The sequence below is a fragment of the Lissotriton helveticus genome, chromosome 12 (genome assembly GCF_964261635.1).
Source record: "Lissotriton helveticus chromosome 12, aLisHel1.1, whole genome shotgun sequence".
Lineage (NCBI taxonomy): Eukaryota > Metazoa > Chordata > Amphibia > Caudata > Salamandridae > Lissotriton > Lissotriton helveticus.
In genome coordinates, this window is record NC_136073.1 from 861101273 (window position 1) to 861117164 (window position 15892).

Consider the following 15892-nt stretch of genomic DNA (forward strand, 5'->3'; position numbering starts at 1 on the left):
CCAATTGTTACTAGTAGCCAGAAGGAGGCGTGCTCGCGACAGGCTGGGGAGCGCACGCACATGTTCCAGGCAGCGACGGAGGCCTGGCGCGCACCGCCTCCCTGTGCCGTGTCGCGCGCCGTGGGTCTCGTCCCCTTTTCCTCTTCCCAGTGTGTGCACCGCGGGGGCCTGTTTCCTACGCTGGGGGCCTGCAACCGCCGCTCCCTGCGATGTTGGCGGAGGCTGGCGTAAGTACCGATTGTATGGCAGATCTCCCGATGCATGGGGCGGGGGTGTGTGTCTGTGTGTGCGTGCAGGGAGGGTTAGGGGGCGGTGGCGTGTGTATGCGTGCCTGTCTGTATGTGTGTGTGTGATGGGGGCGGCAGCGTGTGTACGTGTGCCTGTGTGTGTGTGTGTGTGTGTGTGCAGGGGTGTGGGGGCTGGCTGTGTGCGCACGGGAATGTGAGGCACGAGATGGGCACGGCGCCGTGCGCGCCCACGAGGTGAAATCTGCGCTCGTGCCCCTCTCGTGTCTACATTCCCAGAAACGGGCAGCAATAGGTCTCGAGCAGACTCTGCTCGACCTAAAAGATTAAACAGCACTCACCTGGACATCTTCCGGCGGCAAATAATCAAAACATGGCGTCCCCAAAAAAATATATAACATCCGCCCACCGCCGGAATGACGTCACAAAGGGGCTGGATGAGAAAAATTTGACGTAACGCCCACGAATCGCCTCGCACAATGACAAGGCCTCTCTCTTCCAATGGCTAGCCTCCATTTATGGAGCTAGCCAATGGAAGACAGAGGCGGGACAGCCACCACATACTATTCTCAAAAGAAACCTAAAAAGGGGGCAAAAAGTGTGTTGGAAGGGGGGGTAACTGCAACACAAGCCCAGTTCCCTAAAGCGATCTAAGCTTTTAAAGACGTAAATTAATAGCTACTAGCTTTGAAGAAGCATTTCTTGGGCATGTCTTTCTCTGCACTGGGAATAGTCTTTTAAACAGAGATTACTGGCTTTATTGCTTTTTCTGAAATGGTACATTCCCATCTATCGAAGCATTCGAAGCATCCAACATCAATGAAGGAATTAGGGAGACACGGTCATCAGGTTTTTCTGAAGAGGATGCTACACTCCTCCAACTCAGATTATGGTGCACCTGGTACGGTGTACATAGTTGGTGATGGCATAACAATGACAATTTATAAACATTTCATTAGCAGTGTTGCACAAGTTACTACTTGTGTAACGATATATCTGTAAGAGACATTAGTTAGTATTAGATTCCTTACCTTAGAATATCCCCAGGCGTCAGACTGGATCCGGAAATTTTTGCGTAGCAGTACCCTTGCGCGTCGGTAGGCGTCGTCTGCGGCTCCGCGTCCGTCGTCTGCGTCGTGGGCGCCGTGATGACGTCGGAGTACTTAGACGCCGCCTCCGCGTGCTGACGTCAGTTCTTAGACACAGCTTTTCCGCGCCAGAAACGCAGAGCCATGTTAAAAACCAACACTGGTGCCATTGAAACTAGGGCCCTGAAAGGGGATAACCCTATCCCTAGATATTGGTTCGCAGAACGGGGAGGATGGGTGGGTCGGTAAGGAATCTAATACTAACTAATGTCTCTTACAGATATATCGTTACACAAGTAGTAACTTGTGCATCTGAAAGAGACACGTTAGTATTAGATTCCTTACCTTATAATAGATACCCCAGCAATACCAACCCCGGTGGTGGGTCTGCGAACCAATAATCACACCAGAAAGTCCTGGAGGACGGAACGGCCAAAGAAGCCATCCCTCCGGACTTGGCTGTCCAGGCAGTAGTGTCTTGCAAACGTGTGCAGCGATGCCCACGTAGCTGCCTGACAGATGTCTTGTAAGGGCACACCCCTGCCCAGAGCAGTGGTAGTCGCTGTGGCGCGGGTAGAATGAGCCCGCAATCAAGCAGGGGGCTCCTTACTAGCCAAGGAGTAGGATGCCTGGATACACAAGATGATCCACCGGGAGATGGTCCCCTTGTGTACCGCTTTCCCCTTCTTAGCGCCCACGTAACCAACGAAGAGTTGGTCATCCACCCGGAACTGGCGTGTGCGATCCAAATAAAATGAGAGCGCACGTTTTGGGTCCAGACGGTGGAGCCGCTCTTCCTCTTTAGAGGGATGCGGTGGCGGAAAGAAGGTTGGCAAGGTGATAGACTGCCCGATGTGGAAGGCCGTGACAACCTTGGGCAGGAAAGAAGGTTTGGTACGTAGCACCACTTTGTCCGGATGGACAGAAAGGAAAGGTGGAGTACAAGAAAGGGCCTGGAGCTCACTCACTCTCCTGGCAGAGGTGATGGCAACCAGGAAAGCAGTCTTCAGAGTAAGAAGACGGAGAGGACAGTTGTGAAGTGGCTCAAAAGGAGCGCACATCAGAAACGTAAGAACCAGGTTCAAGTCCCACTGAGGCATCACAAACGGAACAGGAGGAAACGTGTGTGTGATGCCCTTAAGAAATCTATTCACAATAGGGGACTTGAACAAAGAAGTCTGATCAGGTAGCCTGAGAAAGGCTGAAAGGGCAGAAAGGTAGCCCTTGATAGTGCCCAGAGCAGAGCCCTGCTGGGCAAGAGAAAGAAGGAAGAGAAGAACCTCAGAAAGAGGGGCAGCAAGAGGATCCACAGCCTTTGCTGTGCACCATGCCACAAATCTGTTCCACCTGCAGGCGTATACCGACTTCGTGGAGGGACGCCTGGCTGCCAGAATCACATCACAGACTTCAGGAGGCAAGTCAAATGCCCTCAACTGTCGCCGCTCAATCTCCAAGCATGGAGGTGGAGACTGGACAGGTTCGGGTGGAGGACCGTCCCCTGCTGCTGCGACAGAAGGTCCTCCTGAAGAGGCAGACGAACCGGGGGATCGACTGACATACTGAGTAGCTCTGGATACCAGTACCTTCTCGCCCAGTCCGGAGCCACAAGGATGACTTGGGCCCGGTCGCGCTTGATCTTCTTCAGCACTCTGGGCAGAAGTGGTATAGGCGGAAAGGCGTACAACAGACCGCAACTCCACTCGCGACGAAAAGCGTCTCCGAGCGAGTGCCGCCTTGGAAATTCCAACGCGTAGAACCGATGACATTGCGCGTTCTCTTCGGTGGCGAATAGATCTAACCAAGGCTCTCCCCATTGATGAAAGAGGCCTTGCGCCACGTCCGAGTTCAGACGCCATTCGTGATCCATCATGCACCGACGGCTGAGCTCGTCCGCCCTGGCGTTCAGAGAACCTGCCAGGTGTTGAGCCACCAGGGTCACGCCCTGGCGTTCCAGCCATTGCCAGAGGCGCAGAGCCTCCTGGCAAAGGGTCCACGACCCCACCCCGCCCTGTTTGTTGCAGTACCACATGGCGGTGGTGTTGTCCGTGAACACCTGCACTACACTCCCCCGGACAGGGGGAGGAATGCCTTCAGTGCTAGACGAATCGCCCATAACTCCAACAGGTTGATGTGGAGCCGGGCCTCCGCCGGAGACCAGAGGCCTCTGATCTCCGCCTCTCCCATGTGGCCTCCCCAGCCCTGGAGGGACGCGTCCGTCACAACTACGTGCTCCGGTTGGGGAAGGGAGAGGGATCTACCGCTGACCCTATCGCGGTCCATGAGCCACCACTGCAGCTGTCTCGCAGTGCCCTCCGAGATCAGGACGTGGTCGGACAGGTTGCCCTGATGCTGGGCCCATTGAAACTTCAGGTCCCACTGCAGAGCCCGCATCCGCCACCTGGCGTGATGCACCAGTAGGAGGCAGGAGGCCATCAGCCCCAGAAGCCGCAGCGTCAACCTGACCGAGACCCGGGATAACGGCTGAAAGATGGGAATCAGAGCCTGAATATCCCGGACCCGCTGTTCGGGTGGGTAAACCCGAAACTGCGCCGAGTCTAGAACGGCTCCGATGAAGAGGAGCTTTGAGAGGGGCACAGGTGTGACTTTGGCACATTGATGGAGAACCCCAGCTGGTGCAGGAGATCTGCCGTAGTCTGGAGGTGGCTGTCGACTGTCTGGGGCGAGCCCGCCTTCAACAGCCAGTCGTCGAGGTAGGGGAAGACTGAAACCCCTAACCTGCGCAGATGAGCTGCGACCACCGCCATCACCTTTGTGAACACCCGTGGGGCGCTGGTAAGGCCGAAGGGGAGCACGGTAAACTGAAAGTGCTCGTGGCCAACCATGAACCGCAGGTAGCGCCGGTGGGTCGGCAGGACGGGGATGTGGAAATAAGCGTCCTGCAAGTCCAACGCTACCATCCAGTCTCCTGGGTCCAGGGCAGCCAAGACCTGAGCCAGTGTCAGCATCTTGAACTTCTCCTTCCGGAGGAAGCCGTTGACATTCCGCAGATCCAAGATAGGGCGTAGGCCCCCCTTGCCCTTCTTGGGTACCAGAAAGTAGTGGGAGTAGCAACCACACCCTACTTCTGGCCCTGGAACGCACTCGATGGCCCCCTTGGCCAAGAGGGCCGTAACTTCCTCCTGCAGAAGTCGCAAGTGATCCCCCGATACACGGTGGTTCTGCGGTGGCATGGCTGGAGGAGTCGCCTCGAAGGGGAGGGAGTAGCCCCTTCGGACGATCTGGAGCACCCACCTGCCCGAAGTGACAGTGCGCCAGTGGAGGTGGTGATGGCGAACTCTGCCCCCCACTGGCGTCACATGGGCCTGAAAGCACGGACTAGGAGGGTTTTGAGGCGGATGCTGCAGGGGAAGGTGTGGACTGACCTCGCCTTTGACCCCTACCGCCCAGACGGCGGTTACCACGGCCGCCACCGCGTTGGGTATTGCCCTGCGGAACGTGGCTAGCGGCACGTGTGGGTGCACCCCTTCCGTGGCCACGAAAGGAGTGATAAGCAGCCGATTGCTGGCGCGGGGCCGAGAGGCCCAAGGACTTGGCCGTAGCCCTGGAGTCCTTAAAAGCGCTCGAGCGCATGGTCTGCTTTGTCGCCAAAGAGGCGACAGCCATCGAACGGCATGTCCATGAGTGTGTTCTGGACATCTGCCGAAAAGTTGGCAGACCTCAGCCAGGCATGGCGTCTGACCGCCACCGTCGTTGCCATCGCTCTGCCTAGCGAGTCGGTGGTATCCAGCCCACACCTAATGGAATACTTGGCTGCGTCCCGGCCATCCACAAGGGCTTGGCCGAGTTTGGCCCGTACCTCCAAAGGGCACTCTGGCAGCACATCCGCGACCGTATACCACAAAGAGTGGGTGTAGCGGCCCAAGAGGCATGCGGTGTTGGAAGACCGCAGACCCAGACTAAGGGATGAGAATATCTTCTTTCCATACTGCTCATACCTCTTGGATTCCCTGTCCGGCGGGGCGGACGGGAATGCGGTCTGGGAATTAGAGGCCTGGATGACCAGGCTCTCGGGGGTGGGGTGGGTGGACAGGAATGAATATGCTACTTACCAGTATGCATCTGTTCTTGGCATGTAGGGCTGCTAACATTCATATCTTAGCATTAGATCGCCGCCTAGTGTTGGGCTCGGATGATTGCACATTGTTGTCCTGGAAGAGTCTTCGAAGTATCCTGAGATAGGTGGCTCCTCCCCTGGACTACAGTGCGCATGGGCATCGGCTCCATCCCCAGATTGTTTTTCGCCATTGTGGCAGGAGATGGAGTGAAAGTGTAAAGGATGTCCATGCTAATGAATAAATACAATAGTATATCTGCAGCTGCGACAGGCACCGGGGAGGAGGGCGGGCGATATGAATGTTAGCAGCCCTACATGCCAAGAACAGATGCATACTGGTAAGTAGCATATTCAGTTCGAGGCATGTGGGCTGCTAAATTCATATCTTAGCATAGAATACATAGCAGTCCCTCCATCAGCGGCGGTTGCCCGTGCCAGCTGCAGAAACCTGAAAAAGTGTCTTGAGAACAGCCTGTCCTACAGCTGCTTGCTGCTTGGAATGCACATCAACACAGTAGTGTTTTGTGAAGGTATGTGGTGTGACCCACGTGGCTGCTCTGCAAATATCCTCTAAAGGAATGTTCCCTAGGAAAGCCATGGATGCCCCCAGTTTGCGTGTGGAGTGCGCTCTGGGGGGTATTGTTAAAGTGCGCTTGGCTTTCTGATAACATATCTGGATGCACTTAACAATCCACCTGGCTATCCCTGCTTTAGAAATTGGGTTGCCTTTGTGTTGTGGTGCGAAGGCAACAAAGAGTTGTTTTGTCTTTCTAAAGGGTTGTGTTCTGTCTATGTAGTACATCAACGCCCTCCGTACATCTAAGGTATGGAGCATTCTTTCCGCCACCGTTTGCGGGTTTTGAAAGAATGCTGGCAAGTCAATAGTTTGATTAAGATGAAACTGTGACACCACCTTAGGAAGGAATTTAGGGTTAGTGCGTAGCACCACCCTATTTGGGTGAATTTGAATGAACGGCTCTTGTATGGTGAGCGCTTGCAGCTCACTGACACGCCTCAGAGACGTAATAGCTATCAGAAAGGCCACTTTCCACGTAAGGAATTGGAGCTCACACGAGTGCAGTGGCTCAAATGGTGGCCCCATCAGTCTGGTGAGAACGACGTTGAGGTTCCACACCGGAGCTGGTGGAGTTCTTGGGGGAATGACTCTCTTCAGACCTTCAAGGAAGGCTTTAATGGCGGGCACCCTGAAGACAGAGAGGTGCTGCCTGTTCCGAAGATAAGCCGCTATGGCTGAGAGATGTATCCTAATGGAAGTGTACGCCAGATTGCACTTGTAGAGATGTAACAGATAACAGATGATGTTGGGAATAGATGCATCTAGCGGGTTGATGTCATTGGACGTACAGTAGATGACAAAACGCTTCCACTTAGCAGCATAGCATGCTCTAGTAGTAGGTTTCCTCGCCTCCTTGATGATACTCATGCATTCTGGAGGTAGGTTAAGGTATCCAAACTCTAGGACTTCAGGAGCCAGATCGCCAGGTTGAGCTGTCGTGGATCTGGATGCTGAATGTCTCCATGGTTCTGCGTCAAAAGACTGGGTGTGAGGCGCAGTCTTTGATGCGGCACCACCGAGAGTTCGAGGAACGTGGTGTACCAAGCTTGGCGCGCCCACGTTGGAGCAACCAGGACGAGAGTCATGGAGTGCTGCCTTAGCTTTCTTGCGACCAGCGGTATTAGAGGGGCTGGCGGAAAAGCGTATGCAAATTTGCCTGACCAGTTCATCCATATCGCATTCCCCTGCGACTGAGGGTGAGGGAACCTGGCGGCAAAGAGTCGGCATTTTGCGTTCTCCTTTGTTGCGAACAGGTCTATCTCCGGATGACCCCACTTTTGGAAGAACGGGTGGAGAACAGAAGGGTGTATCTCCCACTCGTGCATCTGATGGCTGTATCTGCTGAGCAGATCCGCCATCTGATTGTCCTTGCCCGGGAGGTGTTCTGCCATGAGGAAGATGTTCCTCTGAATGGCCCACTTCCACATGCTCTGAGCCAGATGAGACAGCTGTGGCGAGTGGGTGCCTCCCTGCTTTTGAATGTAGTACATCGCGGTCATGTTGTCCGTCCGGACTAGCACGACCTTGTTGCTCAGATGTACAATGAAGGACTTGAGCGCCATGAAGATTGCCATCAGTTCCAGATAGTTGATGTGCATCTTCTGTTGCTGCGTCGTCCATAGTCCCTGCACTGTGTAAGTGAGCACATGAGCTCCCCATCCCTGGAGAGATGCGTCCGTTGTCAGGATAATCTGCGGCACAGGCTCTTGGAACAGTCGGCCCTTGCAAAGGTTGTGTGGAGTCCACCAATGCAGAGAGTCGTATGCCCGACTGGTAACCAACACTAGGTCTGTCAATTGCCCACGAGCCTGTGTCCACTGATTCGCTAAGCACTCCTGGAGCGGGCGCATATGCAACCGTGCGTGAGGGACTATGAAGATGCAGGAGGCCATCATGCCTATCAACTGCATGAACACTCTCGCTGGCAGGGAGTGTTGTGGTCTGAATCGTTGGATCAGCGACTGAATGCTGTCGATTCTGACTTGGTTCGGCTGAGCCATGGCTGTCAGGGTGTTGATCGTAGCACCCAGGAACTGCCGGACATGTGCCGGCTGGAGATGCGATTTTGGGTAGTTCAGGGAGAAACCCAGATCGTGAAGCAGGCGAATTGTAGTCGACATGTCTGCGGCGCACTGTTGCTCCGACTTGGCTTGTACGAGCCAGTCGTCTAGGTAGGGGTAGACATGGATATTCTGCCTCCTGAGGTGCGCCGCCACTGTCGCTAGACACTTGGTGAACACCCTCGGGGCTGTTGTGACTCCGAAGGGTAGGACTTTGAACTGGTAGTGCCTGCCTTGAATAGTGAACCTGAGATATTTCCTGTGTGACGGGTGTAGTGGAATATGGAAATAAGCATCCTTGAGATCTAAGGTTGCTAAGAAGTCTCCCTGGTTTAGCAAGGGAAGAATCTGCTGCAGTGTAAGCATGTGGAAATGTTCCGATAGTATGTACAGGTTGAGGGGACGTAGATCGAGAATGGGCCTGAGAGAACCGTCCTTCTTTGGAATAAGGAAGTACAGGGAATATACCCCTGTGCCTTCCTCCCCCACCGGCACGAGCTCGATTGCGCCTTTTTGCAGCATCGCCACTACTTCCTGCTGCAATAAGTGCAAGTGCTCTGCGGACATAGGCCTTTGCCTTGGTGGGATGTTGGGTGGAGTGGACTTCAACTCTAGGCAATAACCATACTGAACTAATTGTCGCACCCACCTGTCTGTGGTGATGTTTCTCCAGACGGGCAGGAACTGCTGCAGTCTCCCCCCGACAGGTGTTAGGTGGTCGGGGGGCAGTGACAGAGAGTCACTGTTTGCTCGGAGTAGAGGTGCGGGAGCTGTTGTTTCCTCTGCCGCGACCTCTGTTGCTGTTGTTCCTATAACCTCCCTTGGTCTGCTTAGTGAACGAGGCTTGCGCCCCACCTTTGGAGAACTGGGATTGTTGACCCATCTGTCCTCTGGTGACTCCACGTGCACCTGAGCGACGAAAATTGCCGCCACGAAACTGTTGGGACTGCAGAGCCCCCATAGATTTAGCAGTTTCCGTGTCCTTCTTTATCTTCTCTAAGGTGGTGTCAACATCCGGACCAAACAGACTATCAGGATTGACCGGCTGATTCAGAATTGTCGTCTGAATATCCTGCTTGAACCCTGAGATGCGGAGCCAGGCTTGTCTTCTCAGCATAACGCTAGTGTTGATAGCCCTAGCAGCTGTGTCCGCAGCGTCAAGTGCACACTTGATGGCTGCGTTTGATATTAGCTTCCCTTCCTCAATAAGCATCTTGGTGCCTTCTTGGAACTGTGGGGGCAGGTGTTGTATAATTTGTTCTAGGGTGTCGTAGTGCGCCCTATCATAACGCGCCAGGAGCGCCTGTGTATTTGCGATGCGCCAAAAGTTTGCCGCCTGTGCAGCCACTCTTTTGCCTCCTGCCTCAAGCACTTTGGACTCCTTGTCCGGGGGAGGAGCTTCACCCGTTGTCTGGGAGTTGGCACGTTTCCTGGCATTGGCAACCACAAGAGAGTCCAGTGGCAACTGTCCCCGGATGTAGACGGGGTCCGCAGGAGCAGGCCTGTACTTCTTTTCAATGCGAGGGTTGACCACTCTAGCCCTCGTAGGCTCCTTAAAAATGTCTCCAGCATGTTTGAGAACACCTTTCAGCATAGGAAGTGTTTTTACTGTCCTCTCAGATATGGCAAAGGTGTCAAAAAGGAAGTCTTCCTCAACCGGGTCGGCATGCATGTCCACATCATGATTGGCCGCCGCCCGTTCAATTAGTGCATGAAATCCTGCTGAGTCCTCAGTCGGGGATGCACGTGCATTAAAGGTCTGCGGGTCTTGGCCCGCCCCCTGGGTGTTTTGGTCACCAGAGTCGTCGTATGAATCTGGTTGTACATCAGGGTCATCGATGGGGAAATTGTACTGTTCATCCTCATCATCTTCCTCACCCACAGAGTGTTCTGGGGAGGGAGTAGGGCTCCGTCTTGGAGGAGGCTGAATCGGCTCCGTGAGGCCTACGGCGTCAAGGGGCACCCTCTTCTTCTTCAACGGGATGACGTAGGGGTCCACCGGCTCCGAAGTGATCTTCCGTTTATAGAGGGTCAGCTTGCCGGTGGCAGCATCGATGAAATAAGGAGTTTCCCCGAAGGCTTAGCCGGAGCGTCCTTTTGCGGCTGCGGTGATGGCATCGGAGCCGATGGAGCAAGGGCCTTCTCCCTGATTCTCTGCAGTGACTCCGCAATAGGGGACGGTACACTGCCAGTTGGTTTTGTCGCCGACAAGGATGCTTTGAGCGGTCCCTCGGATCCGACGCCCTCGCGGGCCTTGTGCGGTTTGGGCGCGGAAACCTTCTTCGGGTCCTCCGAATCTTGAGGCCGGGGCGCCGACTTCTTGGGCGTAGCCTCTTTGGAGCCGACCTTGGCGGGCTTGGACGGCGCCGGAGCCGTTGATCCGAGCCGACTATCTTTCTTGGGGGCCCCTTCATCGGGCTGCGGCTTCGATTTCGGAGCGTCGGAATCGACCGACTTCCTCGGCTTCTGCGGACCGGAGGTCGACGGAGCCGACGGGGTGACGGGCACCGACTTCTTCACAGGCACGGCAGCCATCTTAGGAACACTCGAGTCCTTTGGTTTCAGTTTCGATTTCGGGTCGGCCATTTTAGGTGTTGACGACCCCGACGGTTTCAGTTTCGGTTTCGAAACATCGTGCCCAGCAAGTGAGTCCGAAGCCGGGCCTGAAGGCGGGGCTGTGGCTTGCGGCAACGGGTCCAGGGTAAGGCCGACAGGCGATCCCGTGTCCCGGTCGTCCTCGAAACTTTCGGGGCAGAGCTCGTCCGCAGAGCTGTCTGCCGCGGCCCCATAAATTTCATCGTCGTCTCCTACCTCTTCGACGTACTCGAGGACCGGACCCGCGACTCCGTCGCCGTCACCCGGATCCGCCTCGACCTCCGACTGTGAGGGGGAGATTTGTAGAAGGTGACCCTGGACCTCTTCTTCCGGGTCGCCGAAGATGTTCTCCGGATCCGGGGCCGCTTGCCTAGCTTCCAAGCGCACCGCGCGCCGAAGCTTGAGAGTTTTCTTGGAGCGGAACTGTGCACAGGCCTTGCACTTGCCGTCGTCGTGGTCCGGTGAAAGGCACTTGTTACACACAGGGTGTAGATCGATGTGTGGGTACTTAGACCCACAGAGCGGGCAGTACTTGAACGGGCTCCGCTCCATGTCCGTAAAGGCTTGCTGTCGTGTCGCGATGAGAAGGCCTCAAAGTTTAGAAAGCGAAGAAAACTCCGCTTATTCCGGCTTCAAGAGACGGAAGACTCGAGACCGAGCGCAGACAATACCGACGCAAGAAAATCGAGGCCTTTTGGCCGGTAAAAGATAGTTTTACTAGGTTCCGACAGTAAGACGTCGAAACCACATCCGAACCCAATGGCGGAAAAAAACAATCTGGGGATGGAGCCGATGCCCATGCGCACTGTAGTCCAGGGGAGGAGCCACCTATCTCAGGATACTTCGAAGACTCTTCCAGGACAACAATGTGCAATCATCCGAGCCCAACACTAGGCGGCGATCTAATGCTAAGATATGAATTTAGCAGCCCACATGCCTCGAACACATGGGTCGCCCGGGGCTGGGCGGTGGCGTCTGGCCACATTCCTATCTACGGGCGAACCCGTAGCGGGCTTGGACCAAGTGCCCAGAAGAACGTCGGTCAAGGCCTCATTAAAGGGCAGCAGAGGCTCGGCCGAGCTTGACTGCGGTTTAAGGACCTCAGTGAGGAGATTAGTCCTCACGGCCGCGACGGGGAGCTCAAGGCCCAAGGCCTTGGCAGCCCTCATCAGCACCACACTGTAGGTTGCCCCCTCCTCCGAAGCCACGGTAGGAGGGGGGACAAAACCAGTGTCTGGAGAAGTGTCCAGGCCACTGGCTTCCCCAAGGTCTCCTGCCCAGTCCTCATGAGACTGACACTCCCTGGTCAGAGGGTCCTCAGACCCCTCCCAGTCCTCTTCATCACCCATCTCCTGAAACTCAGGGTTCTCAACCAATGGGGCCTGATCATAAAAGTGAAATTCACCAAACGACGTCTGGAGCGGCGCCCATCGGGGCCGTCCAGACGGTTGAACAGGAACGAAGGTGGAACCGGGGACGGCGCCGCCCGAGGACGGCGCCGGAGGCGACACCTGAGGGTCCGACGCCGGGGAGGTCATAAGATCCACCGGCGACGAACCAGATCCCGAAGGAGGTCCAGCGGCGTCCTGCGGCGCCGGGCCCGAAGGCGCCGGAACAACTGAACCCCTCGGCGCCGGCGGCGTCGGGATAGTGGGGACCTGCGGCGCCGGCGGCGTCGGGGCCGAAGCACTCTACGGCGTCGGGGCCGGAGCCGCCGACCCGCTAGGGGCCCCAGACGGGTCCGCTGGGCCCGAAGGCGCCGCGGAGCCCGTCGGAGGAGAGAGTTTCCTCATGGCCATGAGGAAGCGCTCAATCTCCTCCTGCGTCACGTTTAGCCCAGGGACCGGAGGGTGTGGAGCTGAACGCGGCGCCCGCGACTCCAACGGAGCCGCGTGGGTGGTGTCACCCGAACCCCCGGCCCCATCGCGCGAGCGTCGGGGGGAGTCCGAAGAGCGATGACGCCGCTTGGACTTCTTGTGCCTCTTACCTGACGACGACTTCGACCCGGAGGAGTGCGCCCTACTCGGAGCTGTGGTGGCTCCGAGCCCGCGACCTGTCCCTCGACCTCCCGCGGCGCGGGACCGGGACCTCCCGCGGCGCGGGACCGGGACCTCCCGCGGCGCGGGACCGGGACCTCCCGCGGCGCGGGACCGGGACCTCCCGCGGCGCGGGACCGGGACCTCCCGCGGCGCGGGACCGGGACCTCCCGCGGCGCGGGACCGGGACCTCCCGCGGCGCGGGACCGGGACCTCCCGCGGCGCGGGACCGGGACCTCCCGCGGCGCGGGACCGGGACCTCCCGCGGCGCGGGACCGGGACCTCTCGCGGCGCGGGACCGGGACCTCTCGCGGCGCGGGACCGGGACCTCTCGCGGCGCGGGACCGGGACCTCTCGCGGCGCGGGACCGGGACCTCTCGCGGCGCGGGACCGGGACCTCTCGCGGCGCGGGACCGGGACCTCTCGCGGCGCGGGACCGGGACCTCTCGCGGCGCGGGACCGGGACCTCTCGCGGCGCGGGACCGGGACCTCTCGCGGCGCGGGACCGGGACCTCTCGCGGCGCGGGACCGGGACCTCTCGCGGCGCGGGACCGGGACCTCTCGCGGCGCGGGACCGGGACCTCTCGCGGCGCGGGACCGGGACCTCTCGCGGCGCGGGACCGGGACCTCTCGCGGCGCGGGACCGGGACCTCTCGCGGCGCGGGACCGGGACCTCTCGCGGCGCGGGACCGGGACCTCTCGCGGCGCGGGACCGGGACCTCTCGCGGCGCGGGACCGGGACCTCTCGCGGCGCGGGACCGGGACCTCTCGCGGCGCGGGACCGGGACCTCTCGCGGCGCGGGACCGGGACCTCTCGCGGCGCGGGACCGGGACCTCTCGCGGCGCGGGACCGGGACCTCTCGCGGCGCGGGACCGGGACCTCTCGCGGCGCGGGACCGGGACCTCTCGCGGCGCGGGACCGGGACCTCTCGCGGCGCGGGACCGGGACCTCTCGCGGCGCGGGACCGGGACCTCTCGCGGCGCGGGACCGGGACCTCTCGCGGCGCGGGACCGGGACCTCTCGCGGCGCGGGACCGGGACCTCTCGCGGCGCGGGACCGGGACCTCTCGCGGCGCGGGACCGGGACCTCTCGCGGCGCGGGACCGGGACCTCTCGCGGCGCGGGACCGGGACCTCTCGCGGCGCGGGACCGGGACCTCTCGCGGCGCGGGACCGGGACCTCTCGCGGCGCGGGACCGACTGCCGGAGTTCGAGTCGCCTGCGGGACCGCTCCCGCCTGGCTTTCGAAGAGAGGGCCCGGCAGTCGGAGCAGGCCTTGTCGTCGTAGTCGACGCCGAGACAAGACAAACACACGCGGTGAGGATCCGTGACCAACATCAGGCGGTCGCAATCGTCACAGTGCTTGAAGCCGGGCATCCCTACGGCACCGTTCGGAGTCGAGAGACTTCGACAACAATCAAAAAGTTAGTAAAAAATTGACTAGGGTTACTGCTTTTTCCAGATCTGCGCTTGCTGGCGCGGAAAAAAGAAGAACTGACGTCAGCACGCGGAGGCGGCGTCTAAGTACTCCGACGACGTCATCACGGCGCCCACGACGCCAACTACGGACGCGGAGCCGCAGACGACGCCTACCGACGCGCAAGGGTACTGCTACGCAAAAATTTCCGGATCCAGTCTGACGCCTGGTGATATTCTAAGGTAAGGAATCTAATACTAACGTGTCTCTTTCAGATCCATGAGTTTATTAAGAAATGCCTTTCCAGTTCAGACAATTCTGTTCCAGTTGGAAGAAGGGACAACATAAAAAAAACATTTATGAAAAATTAGTGCAATATTTGGACTGAAATCGAAAGTGATAGATTTCATAATTTTACATTTGACTAAGTGCACACTATGCTTAGTTAATACTAAAGAGATTACCTGAGAATGGTTGAGGTCAGGAAGACCCTGCGCGGTGAATCGTTTTGGCAACTGGCATTTAATAATTACATCCTCCACCTCATGTCCCAACAATTTGTGGTAAATGTAACCAGACACAGATGTCTCATCCACAGCAAATGTTTTCAAAGCACTTTGCATTCTACAAACAATAAAATAAGAGGAACATATTAAGATTAGCATTAGAAAAAACTGCTCAATGATGTGACGGCTGCAGGGCACAAGAGTGCAGACAGGGCAACTGATGCTATTCAGGAGCAAGTACATTTACTAAGTTCAATGTATTGTTTGAGAAACTGAGCAAAGCCTGTAGCTAAATGAATGCTGATGCCCACCACTGGCCACCATCTCCACAGCAGAGTGTGGTGAATGACAGATTTGTGGGGCTGGACGTTAGATAAGGTGGGATATCCTTGCTTTTCTAAATACCTGGAATCACATATATAATGTTAGAAAGATAATTAAAGTGTTTTTTCTTGAGTTAGACTGCTAATGGGGAGGTTTTGGCTTTCTTAATGAAGATTTTTGCTGAGTCAGTAGAAACAATATTAGGGATTTACAATCCCAATACCTAATATTTACCTCAAAATAGTACTAAACATCCTGTATAGGTGGGAGCTTGGTTTCATTTATATTTATGTGCAACAAGTTATAACAGCATACAAAGGAGAAATGGCTTTACTTCAGGTTTCTAAGACACTACACAGTGTTATTTAAGACAAATGAACAAGTTACTTACCTTCGGTAACGCTTTTTCTGGTGGATACAGTATCTGCCTGTGGATTCCTCACCTTGTGAATATCCCCCGCGTCAGCAACATTCGGAAATTCTTTATTGTAGCTTTGCGCCGACGTGGTCGACGTCACAGAAGCACGGCATCGCGCGCGGCTCCGCTGACGTCACCGACTCCATAATAGGCCCACGTCGGCGTGATGACATCAGTTCCGCCCTTTTGTCGTGCCCTCGAGGCACATGGATGGATCAACAACAGTAGATATACATACAATGTACACAGTACCAAATAATCAAAATAGCACACAGTGTGTAGTCAATGCAGGAAAGTAATAACATCAACACATTTCCTTTGACAATAAAATATTATTACAGCAAATCAGGTATAGAAGAGTGGACAACGGGGAGGCGGGTGGGCCAGTGAGGAATCCAAAGGCAGATACTGTATCCACCAGAAAAAGCGTTACTGAAGGTAAGTAACTTGTTCTTCTGATGGATACATCTGCCAGTGGACTCCTCACCTTGTGAATAGAGTCCCACAGAAGTCCCACTCCCGGAGGAGGGTGTCCGCTCTCCTATACCAGAA

At 56.6% G+C, this 15892-nt stretch overlaps 1 protein-coding gene across 3 annotated transcripts in view; it reads right to left on the minus strand.

Annotated features, from left to right (window-relative positions):
* UPF1 (UPF1 RNA helicase and ATPase) overlaps positions 1-15892 on the minus strand; it is a 276443-nt gene that overhangs the window by 168114 nt on the left and 92437 nt on the right. For all 3 annotated transcript variants that reach the window (XM_078669700.1, XM_078669698.1, XM_078669699.1), the window contains exon 10: positions 14557-14716. In XM_078669700.1, coding sequence (XP_078525826.1) covers positions 14557-14716 — 160 coding nt within the window. The remainder of the gene's footprint in view (positions 1-14556; positions 14717-15892) is intronic.